This window comes from Branchiostoma belcheri, unplaced genomic scaffold, assembly GCF_001625305.1.
Source record: "Branchiostoma belcheri isolate BF01 breed outbred unplaced genomic scaffold, Haploidv18h27 scaffold245, whole genome shotgun sequence".
Lineage (NCBI taxonomy): Eukaryota > Metazoa > Chordata > Leptocardii > Amphioxiformes > Branchiostomatidae > Branchiostoma > Branchiostoma belcheri.
In genome coordinates this window covers 239,356-257,764 of record NW_017803849.1, presented here as the reverse complement: position 1 = coordinate 257,764, position 18,409 = coordinate 239,356, and the positions used below count along the sequence as shown (strand labels likewise).

The window sequence follows — 18,409 nt, the reverse complement described above, 5'->3', positions numbered from 1 at the left end:
TCACATTCTCCTATAATTACTACGTCACTCGCCTTCGGCAACAATGGCAACAATGTGGCAGATGGACCATATCTTAGGCAAGTATTCATGAGACGGAGATATAAAGAAGATTTACAGTTTGATGATTTAAACTTTCATGATGATGATGAAAGTTTGATTAGTGGTTCTATTCACATGAATCAGTGCGATGTTTCCATTTCCTGCACTACCTGGTTTCATATGTCACCGGTTGGGTTACTTTCAGCCGCCTGTAATTAAGTCGAGTGGTGTCTGTAACAGAGGCATTTGTGTTGCCCCTACAGTGGAAGTACTACAGAACTGGTGACGCCGATGTCACGATGGAATACTTTATATGTTGCAGTTTCAATAAAGCACGTTTTTTTGTTTCATTTTAAGTTGTTTTCCGCTTTTGCACGATCCAAAGGCAGAAACTCAGGCTGAGATTTGAAAAAGTTTCTGCCAGATGATGTAACGTTAGATTATCCAGCTGATTACCTGGGGCGAGAAATGATGGGATAATGGGGGTAACCTGGGTAACCAGAGGCTACATCTTTCGTTTCGTAACACAGCTAGAACTCTTGTGTAAGTGGGCGGTCTTTGCCTGACTGATCGTTTCGTAATTCGCACAAATGTAGGCGTACACACAGGGTGTGGACGTATGGCCTTTTACTCCAGAATTTTGAACTTTGCTTCAACCCAGTTGGTTTCCCTAGCTGCTCCACACTAAGGCGGTATGTACCCATTCTTTATTCACTTGTACCTAGCGCACACAAAAAAAGGAGAAAATCAAACAAATCGGGGTGTTTTTTGGCTATTTTATACAGAAACTGCGTCCAGATGTCGCCCCGTGCGTATGGTAATGCTACTGAACAACTTTGGTCAGTATTTCTTTAACATAACGTGCTTGAAGTGCCTCTTAACTACATCTTCACGAAGCAATATTACGATTTCTGCTTTCCGGCGACTCAGCTCAGAGCGAGAATAAGTTGTGCCAGTCACGCTATATTTTTAGGAGGATCCTAAAAGACAACACCTTTTACCCTCCCCCCACCCCAAAAAAGTCATTATTCCAGTTAGGCTTATAACGCAAGAACATGTCCCACGTGTCATAAAGGCGTTGAAAACGAATTACGTTTTATAATAGATTGCCCAATCTATGATGAAAACCGACAAAAATTTGTTACAACATATTACATGTAAGACCAATATAACACTACCCCATACAAAGACAGAGATGTTCTATATGTTACTATCATGCCCTGTCAACATTTCCTCTTATGTAGGCCAATTTGTACACAATTCCATGACAAAACGAGAAAACGTAATTAATTCATGACACAATTTATTACTACATTGTATTAATAGAGTTAGATTAGTATAATTAGTGTCTCTCTTTTTTTATACATTGTTTATGAAGCAGACCAGATTCCTATTACAGTTAGTAGAACTGTTAGATATTCTCAACACCACCATATGTGTATGTTAACACCACAAACTATGTATGTATCATTTTGCCATACGTTGTACCCGCTACATCTGTTGTGCAATAAAGTTGTTCTTCTGTGTAAAAAAAACGATGTTTAAAATAATGACAAATCGTACATAATATCGCTTTAAAGTGCGGCTCAACTACATCTTTACAATCTCGGCCTTTATCATTCAATGAAGACATAATTTTAATCTCAGTCGGTACGAACACTTTTGCCAATCAAACACCCGCAAAGAGTTGCCGGCATAAAGGCTTGTGTATCCAGAACATGCTCTATCCAGCCTTGTCAACGATCGGCGACACTCCTGGATATCCAAGATGTGCCTCTTCATGTTACGTCATGTACGCTGATCGGTACCATGTTGCAGTCAATCATGGTGATTGACAGGACCATAAGCAGGAATTATTTACACCTACGCTTCCTTATTTGTTCTCCCCGCGCAGGGTTAGTCACTGTAAAATTAACTCAGCTGCTGGTTCTTAATAAGGCCACACCAATTTAATTTCTTGGTTAACGGATTTTTCTACAAATAATAATGGAGCGGGCGGGCGAAAAAAATAAGAATAAAAACAGGCCTAGGCATCCTATTACGGCCCAAAATGGTACGATAGGAGCCATGAAGTCAACACGCCAGGCTGGTTCAAAATTTTGAACTTTTAATAATACCATTGCATTCAAAGATGGAATGACTTTAACAAGAAGTATGAAAAGGACTGTTTTCAACTGTTCACGGCAAAATATGAGCATTTTGCAGTTGATTCTGAATTTTTATTTTCAAATAAAAAAAATGCGAATCCGCTAACCAAGAAATTAAATTGGTGTGGCCTAACAAATCTATGCAAAGATATGCAAAGACACTTCGTTGTGCACACGTTGCATATGTAACTGTCCCAGAATGTTTAATGGGGAATGATATATCGAATGCAAGTCACTATGAGCTCCATTCGCATCGTCGCTAGCAAACAATAGATCTAAAGCGATTTCTGGATAGAGTAAACGCCCTTGTTTATCAAAGGTGTGCTCAATTGAAGCAATTTCTGGATATCCAGGACGTGCACTCTTGCGACGTGTCATGGATATCCATGAAGTGCTTCAGAGCGTACCCTGGATATATAGGAGCACTTTCTGGATGCAACAAAGGCTGCTAAACCTCTGTGAGTTAGTCTCCACCAAGCAACTGTATGTACGTCTGTGTTATAAGTTTGTAATGTTGTTTTTAAGACTCCAGGAAGAATAGTGAGTATAAGCGTATGCTTATACTCACTAATGGAGATCCTTCAAATAAACAAATAAACTTCTTTTGCGGGGTGAATAAATAGTAGAAATCGGCCTAAAAAGGTAGCCGGCCAGAGAAGCTCTAGCTCCCCGCCAAGAAGCTTCTCTGGCCGGCTACCTTCTCTGGCCAATTAATACCCTTTTTAGACCGATTTCTACGATTTATTTACTCCGCAAAAGAAGTCTGGTGGAGACTATCTGTGAGTCACGCTTGACAGGGTTGCCGCCGGCCTGCTTCAGGCCATTCGCACAAGGGATGCGATCTTCTCCAGCGAAAACAGACAACACATTGCTATATCTGAGTTTGTCAATGAGTAGCGCCACAAGAAATAAGGTGGAGCTGTTAATTTCGAACCCTGTAAACTATACGACAAAGATTCGCGCGCTCAGAATAAACTTTTGAGTGACTAAACAATTACTGGGATCGTCCTTCGCCTTATAAACAACAACAATGTGAGAAGTGTATTGGAAGATGTATGAAAATTTATGCAAGGATTTTAGTTCATAGGTTGAATAATGAGCGTCATTGAGCGTTTTGATTTTTTCATAATTAAGCTATGATGATATGAGTGCATGATTAAGAACATAATTTAAGAAAAACATGTCGAATGGAGTTTATGTGAGCATAGTTAGAGTGGACGGAACCATTCTCGATGGACGATACCATCGGATGTGATTCTCTAGCATGTTCGAGGTAAGGCTTTCCCCAAACACGGGACCACCTACTATGAGCCCCATCCGCGAGGACGTCCCTAGCCGAAGCTAGTTACTAATTTTGTGAGGAAAAGGGCATAAAGTGCATTTCACAAGGGTACAAAACTGGGGTCCTGCTAAAGGTTTAAACCCAGAACCTTTAAGAACTCTAGCCACAGGACCTTATCGCCTTAAAGTCAGAGTGGATTGTGTTTTCTCATCGAACCTACACGCAATGAAGACATGAATAACCTTGCATGGCCAACTTTGATATAAGTTGCCAACACCTAGGGAAAATGTTGCGGTTTACCGACTGAGGCTAGATTTTCGATCTGACATCTGAATGTACAACCCTCTACGACGCTATATTTCACGTATTTTCAGATATCTGAAGGAAATATTCATTGAGTAAATCAGGTGAGTACTTGTCCCTTCCCAACATACAGGTGGAGACAGCCTTAGTCCAGAAGAATGTCGCTTTGTCATTGTTAAACCGTATTTGTTCAATCCTTCGGCCACAATGTGAAAAGCCTGAAGATAATCTGTACCTACCTACCATAATTATCTGAGGGCTGGAACTGGAAACACTACATTTTCCCCTTTGCGCTAATGAGTGCTGGGTGTAAAACAACCCCAGAGGCAACGAAAGAAACCATTTAGGCCCTGTTCATATGAAGTCAGTGAAGACGCTTTACATGTGGTTTTCCCCGAAGCCGGTTTCAAGTGGCCCCATCTGAACGCTTTAAATCACATTGAAAGCGCCTGGATCCCAAACCACTTTGGCCGTATTTATGTGAAGTCACCCAAACCGTGATTCTGGTAACTCACACTCCTCACATCTGGTCCACGTGCCATACGTTCCTTTTAAAACGTGCCCGATCACGATTCTCCGAAACTACATTCATTGTTGTTTGATGAAAACACGCTAGGTAGCGTGTCATTATTGTCAGAGGTCAACGACCTGCTTGCTGGTGCCCCCCTCCCAGCGTATCTCGGCCGAATGCCGACGTGGTCCCGCCAGAACTGACACATTATTTGACCATTACTACTCTTTAAGTTGCTGACACGTAAAATTTTGTATTGCATATAAATTAAGAAATATCACCCCGTAATCCATGACCAAGTGAAATCACATTGCGTTCAGACGCAAATCGCGATGCGGGAAAACCGATTCGAAACCACCTCTAGAAGTGGATTTGGATCGAGGCGCTTTCAATGTGATTTGGAGCGTTCAGATGGAGCCACTTGAAAACGGCTTCGGGGTAAACCACATGTAAAGAGCCTTGGATGACTTCACATAAACACGGCTTTTGAGAGGTGGTTTCGAACTGGTTTTCCCGCATCGCGATTTGCGTCTGAACGCAATGTGATTTCAATGTGACTTCACCTGGTCATGGATTACGGGATGATATTTCTTTATTTATATGCAATACCAAATTTACGTGGCAGCAACTTAAAGTGCAGTAATGGTCAAATAATGTGTCCGTTCTAGGACAAGCTTCACTACCTCTGGCGGGACCACGTCGGCATTCGGCCGAGATACGCTGGGAGGGGGGCACCAGCAAGCAGGTCGTTGACCTCTGACATTAATAACACACCACCTTGCGTGTTTTCATCAAATACCAATGAATGCAGTTTCGGAGAATCGTAATCGGGCACGGTTTAAAAGGAATGTATGACACGTGGACCAGATATGAGGAATGTGAGTTACCAGAATCGCGGTCTGGTGGTTTCATATGAAGAAGGCCAAAGTGATCTCTGAATAGATAAAGCGTCCTCAGGACCGACATACGTGGGAAGCTTGTTCCAGAATCTTCTGCGGGCTGCAAATAGGTAGAAATAAGACAAATCATTCGACTGACTTCCACTGTCAGTCTAAGATTTGTGAATGTTCGTCTGTGTTGGGCCCATTTTTTTAGAATTCATTCAAGATAGAGAAGAAACACAGGCATAGAAGTGGCGCACTTTTCGAGCACCTATGTTTTTACCAATACGCCTCAACTCTTGCAATAAAAAACTGCTACATTTTAACCAGTATGTCTGAACTGTTGCAGTAAAACTGATAAATCTTTATCAGATGCATGTACTTTCTTTCTTTCTTTTTCTTTCTTTTTAATGTTGTGCGCTAGAGGTCCTTGCGAAAGTCTCAACTTGTAACGTTTTGTTTTCCTGCAGGTAAACAGCATGAATCACCGCAAAAAGGTGGCCTGTTTCACTCTGGCCTTGCTGCTCCTGGTGAAGACGACCAAAGCGGGTAAAGACGTTTTACCATTTCATAGCCATTGCCTCGTAGTTGTATGGCGAGGTACCGGTAGTTATATATACGCCACAGATTAGGCGTTGTCAAATATGCGGTACAAACGTCTTGGAGAAACAATTTCAAACTGTAATTTCCATCATTAAACTAGACTTACCCAGTTATTCATCTTCTGTACGCATTTTATATGATGATTGTATATTAACAAATTAAGCGTGTATTTCACAGTAGCAAAATGTCTTGCTTGTGACATTTACATGTAAGTGCATAAAAATATCTAGATTCTGGAAAATGACAGCCCGTGTATTTCACAGGAGCTGTTCTCGAGTTTTACGGTGTGTATGTCATTATTGGTAGTGTTTGTGGCGGTGTAACTAATATGATTTATGCAAAACAAGGACAACAGCCTACTTTGTTAAGATAAGAATTTCGAATGACAGTTCTAACGTAACAATTGATGATCTACTTTTTTCCTTTCAGTCACTCCAGAACAAATAACCTGCAGCACAATTTCTACGCAGATCACTGGACAAACAAATACGTAAGCCAACAGCCAAGGGTTCACTTCTTCCTGAAAAATTTAGTTGAGCATCAGAATAATAGGCCTTGATAACGATGTAATATGAGAATGGGACAGTTTAAAAAATATCAGTCCACTATTTTGATGGCACTGTTATGACCCGTGCGACATATCAATATTTTATTAATGTTAGTGTAAAAACAACATCTTCGCGTCTGGAACCTTAGTTTATCTGTTCCCTTCCCCACCACAGAGTGGTCTGCCCTGGTGGCTGTCTGACTGCTGGAGGATCTGTCTGGGGTACTGGCAATTACACATCCGTAAGTGTGATCAACGATTTTTGTAACGGTTACGGTGGTTCCCACTTACAATATTATTAATACATGGTAGACCCAATTTATTCCCTTCATGTTTTTTGTCTCTTCCTCTACAAGGACTCCCGTGTCTGTAAGGCTGCTATCCATGCCGGCATGATCCCGACCACTGGCGGAATGTTCACGGTCAACAAACTCTCGGGTCAATCGTCGTACCAAGCTTCCACCTAGAACGGAGTCACCACTAGAGCGTTAGTAACGTGTGGTCCTTACAAACTGTTCATAGAAAGCCGATCAGTTTGCTTCGTAGCAAGATACTTCATAGTGCATAAATGGTTTCCATTTATATCTAGTAGATAAGAAGTGGTATTTGTTTTTCAGGTATGGCAGTTATGGTAGTTCTTTTTCCGTCTCACGAGGTAAGTAAAATGCTTAATGTTTTACTCATTTCTGTTGGCAACAGACTTTCGGTAAAGTTTTAATGCTTAGATATTAGTCTTGGAATCAGAACTGCTCAGAATCTCTTTTGTTGCAGATATGAATGAGTGCGTCATAAACATTTTAATAAGCCATTGATGTGATGACTGGATATTAACAAATCAAACGTGTATTTCACAGGAGCAAAAGATCTTGCTTGTGATATTTAAGAGCATAAAAATATCTAGATTCTGGAATATCACAGCCCGTGTATTTCACAGGAGCAGGTCTCAGTTTTACTGTGTTCATCTCCTGATTGGTAGTGTTGGTAACTAAGTAATAAAATTTATGCAAAAAAGGACAACAGCCTACTATATCAAGATAAGACTTCCGAATGACAGTTCTAGCGTATCAATAGAGGATCTACCTTTTCCTTTCAGCACAAATCACCTGCAACACAATTTCTACGCAGATCACTGGAGAAACATTTACGTAAGCCAACAGTACTGTATTTTACTTCTTCCTCATCGAGAATTTAGTTGAGCATCAGAATAATAATAAGCTACGATAACAATAAAATATAAGAATGGGACAGTTTTAAAAACATCCGTCCACTATTTTGATGGCACTGTTATGACCCGTGCGACATATTAATATTTTTATTAATGTTAGTGTAAAAACAACATCTTCGCGTCTGGAACCCTAGTTTATCTGTTCCCTTCCCCACCACAGAGTGGTCTGCCCTGGTGGCTGTCTGACTGCTGGAGGATCTGTCTGGGGTACTGGCATTTACACATCTGTAAGTGTGATCAACGCTGTTTGTAACGGTTACGGTGGTTTCCACTTACAATATTATCAATACAAGTAGATCAATTATTCCTTCATGTTTTTGTCTCTTCCTCTACAAGGACTCCCGTGTCTGTAAGGCTGCTATCCATGACGGCAGAATCCCGACCACTGGCGGAGTAGTTACGGGCTACAAACTCCCGGGGCAACCGTCGTACCAAGCTTCCACCCAGAACGGAGTCACCACTAGAGCGTTAGTAACGTGTGGTCTTTACAAACTGTTCATAGACAGCCGATCAATTTGCTTCATAGCAAGATACTATAGCAATACATAGTGTATAAATGGTTTCCATTTATATCTTTAGGGTTCCCAATATTAACATGCTACATAAGAAGTGGTATTTGTTTTTCAGGTATGGCAGTTATAGTAGTTCTTTTGGCTTCTCACAAGGTAAGTAAAAAGCTTAATGTTTTACTAGTTTCTGTTGTCTACAGACAGTTGTTAAACTTTTAATGCTTAGATATTAGTCTTGAAATCAGAACTGCTCAGAATCTCTTTTGTTGCAGTGAATGAGTGCGCAACAAACAACGGAGGATGCGCAGGAAACTGCACGGACACCGCGGGAAGTTTTATCTGCTCTTGTGGAGCCGGCTATGTGCTGAATGCCGATGGGCTGGCCTGTGATAGTGAGTTGCCCTTCCTCGACTTTGTCTCTTCGATTTTTTTTCTCCAAAAATTCGTAGAACAACGGTACTTTATTGTTCGTTTAAATGCCATTAGGTGGTCTGGGCAGACACAAATGTCCTAAAGTCCTATGCCGTTGCAAATGTCAGCGATGATGTTACTGGCGATCAGGGCCAAAGCGGATACCTGTTGGGGCGTCTTATCCTTTTATCGTCATGGGCTTATAGCTGTATGGCATTGCCAAATATGCTAGGATATCATGGCTGTACAAACGTTGTACGAATGATGTTGTCTTTATGAAACAAATTTGAACTGTAATTTCCAACACGAAATAGGTCCAAATTTTCGACTGTGTATAAACTCGAGTCTTTCTCAACCACTTTTGTGTAACATTCCAAGTTCTTGTGTCGGAGATTATAGTACAGACTTGCTACCAGCTCAGTAAACGTTTAGGTTATAATGGTGAGTTGTTTTCTCTCTCTTCTTTCCTCCCTCCCTCCGTCCCTCCCTTCGTTAATGCAAATAAAGTAAGTAAAGTTAATCAACTTTGCTACAGATATGAATGAGTGCTTCACAAGTTAGACAAGTGAAGATAAGGATGATGGAAATTAGTGAATCTCCTGTTGTTTCAGAACGTTCAAGTTATGATGATTACTTGTTATTTCTCTCCTTCCCTCCGTCTCTCTGTTAAAGCAAATAAAGTAAGTTAAGTTGATCTGTTCTGCTGCAGATGTGGATGAGTGCGCCACAAACAACGGAGGATGCGCAGGAAACTGCACGGACACTGTGGGAAGTTTTAACTGCTCCTGTGGAGCCGGCTATGTGCTGAATGCTGATGGGCTGGCCTGTGATAGTGAGTTGCCCTTCCTCGCTGCTGTCTCTCCCCCTGTTTTCTTACATTTCTTGAAAGAACGTTACTTTACTCTTCGTTTAAATGCCATTAAGTAGTCTGGGCAGACACAAATGTTGCAAGGTTGTATGCTCTTGCAAATGAAAACGATGATGTTACTGGCGATCATGGACAAAGCGGATACGGATACCGACATCTTATCGTTATATCGTCTAGGTTGTCAGCTGTATGGCGTTGTGAAATATGATAGGATATCATGGCGGTACAAACGTTGTGAGAGTGATGTTGTATTTATAAACAAAAATTTGAACTGTAATTTCCAACACGAAACGGGACTTACACGAACTTTCGACTGTGCAACTCCAGCCCTTTTTGACCACTTCTATGTAACGTTGCAAGTTCTTGTGATGAAAATTAAATTTAAACTTACTACCTCGATGAAGGTTAGACATCCAGGTGATAAGATAACCAAAAACAGTTACTCAAGCAACTGGATATGATTTTTAGACGTCTCAGGTAGCACCAACTACCTTTTGTTAGTGACACTAAGGGAAAGCAGGAGAATTGCAGGTTTATTAGCACGAACTATTTATTGATATACACATCAGTGAAGAAAAAATTTTGGAAGTCCGAAAGCAAACAACAGTTAGACATGTTACCATAAGGATGATGCAAATACGTGAATCTCCTGTTGTTTCAGAACGTTCAAGTCATGATGATTACTTGTTTTTGTCTCCTTCCCTCCGTCTCTCTGGTAAAGCAAATAAAGTAAGCAAAGTAAATTTTGTTTTGTTGCAGATGTGGATGAGTGCGCCACAAACAACGGAGGATGCGCAGGAAACTGCACGGACACTGTGGGAAGTTTTAACTGCTCTTGTGGAGCCGGCTATGTGCTGAATGCCGATGGGCTGGCCTGTGATAGTGTCATTAGTGAGTTGTCCTTTCTCTGTCCCTGCCATTTTCCCCCAAAATATTTTTCGTTCAAAGGTCATTGAGTGGTCTGAGCAGACACAAATGTTGCAAGGTTGCTATATATGTATGCTCTTGCAAATGTCAACGATGATGCTACTGGCGATCAAGACCAACGCCGAAACGGGTTCGGGCGTCTTATCGATTTATCGTTATGGGCTATTAGTTGTATGGCGTTGTCAAATATGATAGGATATCAAGGCGGTATAAACGTTTTAAGATTGATGTTGTATTTATTAAACAAATTTGATCTTGTGACATTGAAGAGCATAAAAATATCTAAATTCCGGAAAACCACACCCCGTGTATTTAACAGGAGCTGTTCTCAGTTCTACGTTGTGTAATTATGATAGGTAGTGTTTGAAGCTAAGTAATAAAATTTATGCAAAACAGGACAACAGCCTAGTTTTTTGAAGATAAGACTTTCGAATGACAGTTCTGGCGTATCCATAGAGGATCTACATTTTCCTTTCAGCACAAATCACCTGCACCACAGATTCTACGGAGATCACCGGACAAACATTTACGTAAGCCAACAGTACTGTATTTCACTTCTTCCTGATCGAGAATTTAGTTGAGCATCAGAATAATAATAATAATAAGCTACGATAACAATAAAATATAAGAATGGGACAGTTTCAAAAGCATCCTTCCACTATTTTGATGGCACTGTTATGACCCGTGCGACATATTAATATTTGTATTAAATGTTAGTGTAAAAACAACATCTTCTCGTCTGGAACCCTAGTTTATCTGTTCCCTTCCCCACCACAGAGTGGTCTGCCCTGGTGGCTGTCTGACTGGAGGATCTGTCTGGGGTACTGGCATTTACACATCTGTAAGTGTGATCAACGATTTTTGTAACGGCTACGGTGGTCCCTACTTACAATATTATCAATACATGTAGATCAATTATTCCTCTATGTTGCTGTCTCTTCCTCTACAAGGACTCCCGTGTCTGTAAGGCTGCTATCCATGACGGCAGAATCCCGACCACTGGCGGAGTAGTTACGGGGTACAAACTCCCGGGGCAACCGTCGTACCAAGCTTCCACCCAGAACGGAGTCACCACTAGAGCGTTAGTAACGTGTGGTCCTTACAAACTGTTCATAGAAAGCCGATCAATTTTCTTCGTAGCAAGATACTATAGCAATACATAGTGTATAAATTTTAGTGTTCCCAATATTAACATGCTGGATAAGAAGTGGTATTTGTTTTTCAGGTATGGCAGTTATAGTAGTTCTTTTGGCTTCTCACAAGGTGAGTAAAAAGCTTAATGTTTTATTAATTTCTGTTGTCAACAGACTGTTGGTAAACTTTTAATGCTAAGATATTAGTCTTGAAATCAGAACTGCTCAGAATCTCTTTTGTTGCAGTGAATGAGTGCGCAACAAACAACGGAGGATGCGCAGGAAACTGCACGGACACCGTGGGAAGTTTTATCTGCTCTTGTGGAGCCGGCTATGTGCTGAATGCCGATGGGCTGGCCTGTGATAGTGAGTTGCCCTTACTCGCCTCTGTCTCTCCCACTTTTCCCCAGAATTTGTAGAACAACGTTACTATATTGTTCGTTCAAATGCCATTAGGTGGTCTGGGCAGACACAAATGTTGCAAGGTTGTATGCTCTTGCAAATGAAAACGATGATGTTACTGGGGTTCAAGGCCAAAGCGGATACGGGTTGGGGCGTCTTATCCTTTTATCGTCATGGGCTTTTAGCTGTATGGTGTTGTCAAATATGATAGGATGTCATGGCGGTACAAACGTTGTAAGAGTGATGTTGTATTTAGGAAAGAAATTTGAACTGTAATTTCTAACACGAAACCGGACTTACCCAAACTTTCGACTGTGCAACTCCAGCCCTTTTCGGCCACTTCTATGTAACGTTGCAAGTTCTTGTGATGAAAATTAAATTTAAACCTACTACCTCGATGAAGGTTAGACATCCAGGTGACAAGATAACCAAAAACAGTTACTCAAGCAACTGGATATGATTTTCAGACGTCTCAGGTAGCACCAACTACCTTTTGTTAGGGACACTAAGGGAAAGCAGGAGAATTGCAGGTTTATTAGCACGAACTATTTATTGATAAACAAATAAGTGAAGAAACATTTTTGGAAGTCCAAAAGCAAACAACAGTTAGAAATGTACCATAAGGATGATGCAAATTAGTGAATCTCCTGTTGTTTCAGAACGTTCAAGTTATGACGATTACTTGTTGTTTCTCTCCTTTCCTCCGTCTCTCTGGTTAAGCAAATAAAGTAAGTAAAGTAAATTTTGTTTTGTTGCAGATGTGGATGAGTGCGCCACAAACAACGGAGGATGCGCAGGAAACTGCACGGACACCGTGGGGAGTTTTAACTGCTCTTGTGGAGCCGGCTATGTGCTGAATGCCGATGGGCTGGCCTGTGATAGTGAGTTGTCCTTCCTCTGTCCCTTCCTTTTTTCCCCCAAAAAATTAATCAATGTTCGTTAAAATGCTATCAGGTGGTTTGAGCTGAAACAAATGTCGCAAGGTTGTATGCTCTTGCAAATGTCAACGATGTTACTGGCGATCAAGGCCAAAGCGGATACGGTTAGCAGCGTCATATTGTTTTATCGTCATTGTCTGTTAGCTCTATGGCGTTGTTAAATATGATAGGATATCATGGCGGTCCAAACGTTGGAAGAATGATGCTCCCTTTATGAAACAAATTTGAACTGTAATTTCCAACACGAAATGGGACTTACCCAAATTTTTGACTGTGTAACTCCAGCCATTTCCAACAACTTCTATGTAACATTGCAAGGTATTATGATGAAAATGAAAATGAAAAGTAGGTACCTCGATAAAGATTAGACATTCAAGTAATTAGATACGCCAAAACATTTATTCAAGCAACTAGATATTCTTTTGGAAACGGTCAGACGTTTAAGGTAGCACCAACTACCTTTCGTCCATGACACTAGGAGAATTACAACTTTATAAGCACGAAGAATGTATTGATATGCATATTGAGGACACATTTTTGGAAGTCCAAAAAGAAACAAAAGTTAGACAAGTCAAAATAAGGACGATGTAAATTAGTGAAACACTTGTTGTTTCAGAACGTTCAAGTTATGGTAATGACTTGTATTTTCTCTCCTTCCCTCCGTCTCTCTAATAAAGCAAATAAAGTAAGTAAAGTAAATTTGTTTTGTTGCAGATGTGAATGAATGCGCCACAAACAACGGAGGATGCGCAGGAAACTGTACGGACACTGTGGGAAGTTTTAACTGCTCTTGTGGAGCCGGCTATGTGCTGAATGCCGATGGGCTGGCCTGTGATAGTGAGTTGTGTTTCCTCTGTCCCTTCCTTTTTTCCCCAAAAAATTTAATCAATGTTTGTTAAAATGCTATCAGGTGGTTTGAGCTGACACAAATGTCGCAAGGTTGTATGCTCTTGCAAAAGTCAACGATGATGTTACTGGCGATCAAGGCCAAAGCGGATACGGTTAGCAGCGTCATATTGTTTTATCGTCATTGTCTGTTAGCTCTATGGCGTTGTCAAATATGATAGGATATCATGGCGGTACAAACGTTTTGAGAGTATTGCTGTCTTTATGACACAAATTTGAACTGTAATTTCCAACACGAAATGGGACTTACTCAAATGTTTGACTGTGCAACTCCAGCCCTTTCCAACAATTTCTTTGTAACATTTCAAGGTCTTATGATGGAAATTAAAATCAAAAATAGGTACCTCGATAAAGGTTAGACATTCAAGTAATTAGATACGCCAAAAACAGTTATTCAAGCAACTAGATATGCTTTTGGAAACGGTCAGACGTTGCAGGTTTATAAGCACGAACTATTTATTGATATACGAATTAGTGAGGACAAATTTTTGGAAGTTCAAAAACAAACAAGAGTTAGACAAGTAGTAGTAAATGGTTTATTGATAAACAAATAACAAATCGGCATTGCAGCAATAGCTGAATTGCGCCGAAGTTGACAATCATAAAGTACAGTAAAATCATTTAAAAAAGTATATATTATTAAACATCTATATACAAAGTTCAAATATCAACGTCATTAACAATACTACATATGTAACGTGGTGGTTGGAGATCAGTACAATTACAAGAAAAACAGCGTTATTGGAGTCTTTATAGGGAAGGCTGCCGTTGAACAGATCATAACAGTCCAATTTTACAGTCCATTGAGGAGTTTAGCCAACATTGGCTTCGCACTCGTGGTGTATCTTTTCAAGTCAAGATAAGGATGATGCAAATTAGTGAAACACTTGTTGTTTCAGAACGTTCAAGTTATGGTAATGACTTGTATTTCCTCTCCTTCCCAATGTCTCTCTATTAAAGCAAAGTTAAGTTGATCTGTTTTGTTGCAGATGTGGATGAGTGCACCACAAACAACGGAGGATGCGCAGGAAACTGCACGGACACTGTGGGAAGCTTTACCTGCTCTTGTGGAGCCGGCTATGTGCTGAATGCCAATGGGATGGCCTGTGATAGTGAGTTGCCCTTCCTCGCCTCGGTCTCCCCCACTCTTTCTATAGAACGTTACTTTATTGTGCGTTCATGCTCTTTCATTGTGCATTGTCCCCGTTGTGCATTATATGGGTTTAAACATAAATATACTGGTGAGCTTAGAACCTAGGAATGCTTGAGTACTAACAGCTGATAAAGCAAATTAATTCTGTAGTATTATCTTTATCTTTATTATCTATAATCTTTGGTATTATCAGGAAAGTTCATCTTTGTTGGTACTTACATGTTTAAAGTTAATTTAACTTTTGTTCCAACACGAGGTTTAAGGCTTGTTCTCACCTAAAGTTTTCGACCAGTCATTAAAGTCTTCTTCAATAGACTGACCCCGTGGCGCTAGTCACGTGGCTTCTTGGAAGTGTGACGTCATGTTTTCTGTTTGGTTGGAAGGTCCCGTAGGGGCAGGGTCTACCACCATCAAGCCCGTGGGCGCAGGGTCTACCATGAAGCCCTCCGCGGTCATCCTGATGACCCTGGTGATGACCATGTGGGGACTTCTGAGGGAGTGAGTGACCAGTACACGGGACACGTCACAATTGGTACACAACCAGCCTTCGCAGCAAACATCACCATTGCACTTCTTACTAACACGTCGGGAGAATGTACTTGGCCTATCCAAAATCCGCAGTGCATATTGTTAATAGCGTCTTTTTCAGGGTAATGTACTTAATGATGAAATATGTAGTTTTCAAATGTTGTGTCGATAAAGATTCTGATGCAACGTTCTTCAAACTTGAACAGGAGACTGTGAAAACTCTCATGAGTTTCGCGCAGGTGCAGTGAGTTCTACCACCTGCTCCTCTTACTTATTGAGTGATGCAAGCAAGCTATTGAGTAAAACAGTAGAGACTTCAAGCAAATTTAGTTTTAGTTTTACATCCTGATGATATCAGACATTAACGGACTTCTCATGTTTCAAGCAGATTTATATCTAGATGAAATTTATCATAGCGTGCTGTATAATATTCTCGCTTATATCTAGTTATAAGTGTGTGTTATATTTTTACATGGCTTTAACGTGGACCAAAGATCATAGCCCTTCAAAATGTTGGTAACAGTTGTGGACTATCTGTCTATCACTACACGAATCCCTACCTTTAAGCATATCTTAAACAAACGTCCACAAATGTACGCGTAAACGAAGAAGCGGACCCTTCACACATGATTTAAGGTTCTGCGTGAAGAATTTGTATCTTGAATCTTAATGTCACCATATCAGCAAAGTGAGTTGAACATTTCGTTTTGGAATGTCGGGCATACAGAGTAGTCTGTGAATATTTTCAAGCAGATGAAAGATATTTGGCATTTTTTGTGATAAGATACAATTTCACTGTTTCCCTCACTGCGTTGCATGAGTACTGAAATTGGCTATACCACCAAACATCTGCTTGGAAAAGGGTTATAAGGAAACATACGGTGTGGTAAATTAAGACATGCTGCTTTTAGCTCCATCATTGGCTTAAAATTTCTTCATTATGAAATCTGTATAAATATGAAGGCTGAACCATGGATGAACAAATGACTAACCACACCGGGTATGGTACGGCAATTAATAGACTCCTTATTTTCATTTCTTCACATTTTTGTCTTTTCCTTTAGCATTCTACGACAGAAGTATCGTTTTCCAATATTTTAGCAATGACTTGCGGATGCCATCCATATAATCAAAACAACATGGCCTAACTTTGAATACGTTATCTCTTTCGGTCCAGCGTTGTTTGCATCGACAAACAAAACGTGTATCATTATTTCCGATCGACCTATAGGACTTTCCGCTCGCAGTAGAGACCGTGCATTATTAACTATCGATATTATCATTTCAAACAACCTAGAGGACTACAAATATTTCCGTTCAACAGGACTCTCTATATTTCATTGGAACAACCGAGAGGACTACAAATATTAATACTAGTACTTAACTCAACCTTAAAACAGGACTCTCTATATTTGTACTGAAACAACCTGGAGGACTACAAATATTAATACTAGTACTTACGATCAAACTTAGTAGAGGGTGACTAACCCTATCAACATCTATAAACCAAGGGTGATAATACAAGAATTAGCTGCCTCAGCGGACTCCATAACTGGGATTTTGGGGAACTTTTATGATGCGCCTTTTTTCTGGCACATTACTTTTATTTTTTTAATTCCAACATGTAATCACCGGTGGGCTTTCTAAACATCTTCATCAAAGACTCCCCGTTAAACCTAGATAAACTAGTGGATGTCACCATGTACTGGTATGCAGAGCCTAGTACATTTCGACAAACCGGTTCTGTGATTACCTTGAATAACATAGTGGTTTATGTCTTATTGTAAAGTTACTAATACATGTACGTGTATATCATATCTACACTCGTGCTTCTGGTATACTCGTGCTTGGTGCAAAGTTTGGGGTCAGTTTCGATAAAGTAGGTAATATTTGTATAGGTAACAAAATATGAAGCAATATTTATCTCTTTTAGATATATTTGGGTATGATACAATGTTTACCCCACTCTACCCCCCCCCCCAAAAAAATTAAAAAATGGTTAAGGGATTTTTTTTTGTCTGTGTTTTTCTTGTTCACATCTGTCTAGTAAAATAGGTTTAGCCTGACAAGATTAACAGTTAACGGTTAAGAGTTAACGGTTAAGAGTTAACTTACTAACGTTAACAATATACGTTAACGGTAATGAACCTGGGACCCGGCGGCAAGCGTAATCCGTAAACTAGTCGTGATAACCCCACCTGGTCAGTTTTTGCATCCCTGATGAACAGAAGAGAACAGCATTTCCCGGGTACCCACAGGAACACTCCTGGACCCCTACAGGGTAGCGCAACCTTTGGGGTAACGCGAATGGATTTTTTAATGTAAAAAAAACAAAGCCAGATAAAAACGCCTGCAACACACCAAACATAGCCAAGTCAAGTCAAAGTTTATTGCACAACGATTGTCACGGGTACAATGTATGGCAAATAATAAGATTACTAGTTGGTATGTGTCTAACATAATGCTATATATATGGTCAACGGACATTGTATCTGACAGAGTATTATAAAGAACTACTGGCTAGAGAATATTTCGACTCTACATGTACATTCTACATTACGCTAAACTATACACATGAAGTGTACAGTGAGCAGTTGTACCTGATTATACTAAACATGTTCTATGGCTACTAAACAGAGTGTATACTAAGTTACTTGCCAGGAATGTTCTACATATAAATGCTATGAATGCTATAAATGCTATGAAACGCTACACTATATACATGTAGTTGATAAAAAAATTCAGTAACTCTACTTATGCAGCTATTCTAAGATGTCTTTTTTGCATGGCATTATAAATGTATTGACCTATATATACAGAAAATGTGTCTGGACATGACATAAGTACATGGAACGTCTCTCTAGATGTGTTAGGTAATGTTTTAGTAGCCTTACATCGGATCATCTGCATTAATATGCGTCTCTCTTCGTCGTATGTGGGGCATGTCATCAGAAAATGATATTCGTCTTCAAATATAATGGCATGATTACGTTTTTGCTGTTTGCGTGACTGAAAAATAAAAATAAAACATTTTACGGGTGTTACTTTTTATACATGACCTTGATAAACACCATCATTATACATGACCTTGTAGAC

General features: G+C 40.1%; 1 protein-coding gene across 1 annotated transcript; it reads left to right on the top strand.

The window, feature by feature from the left end:
- The first annotated feature begins 5,151 nt into the window (after positions 1–5,151).
- Positions 5,152–15,476, top strand: LOC109471282 (signal peptide, CUB and EGF-like domain-containing protein 2). Its single transcript, XM_019770566.1, has 20 exons — positions 5,152–5,160; positions 5,634–5,693; positions 6,781–6,800; positions 6,931–6,968; positions 7,407–7,458; positions 7,699–7,765; positions 7,875–8,005; positions 8,166–8,203; positions 8,320–8,439; positions 9,168–9,290; positions 10,086–10,217; positions 10,732–10,783; positions 11,031–11,094; positions 11,204–11,334; positions 11,479–11,516; positions 11,633–11,752; positions 12,547–12,669; positions 13,441–13,563; positions 14,622–14,744; positions 15,169–15,476. Exons 1-20 carry the CDS (start codon positions 5,152–5,154, stop codon positions 15,285–15,287), a joined length of 1,683 nt encoding a protein of 560 aa, XP_019626125.1. The 3' UTR covers positions 15,288–15,476.
- The last annotated feature ends 2,933 nt before the right edge of the window (positions 15,477–18,409 follow it).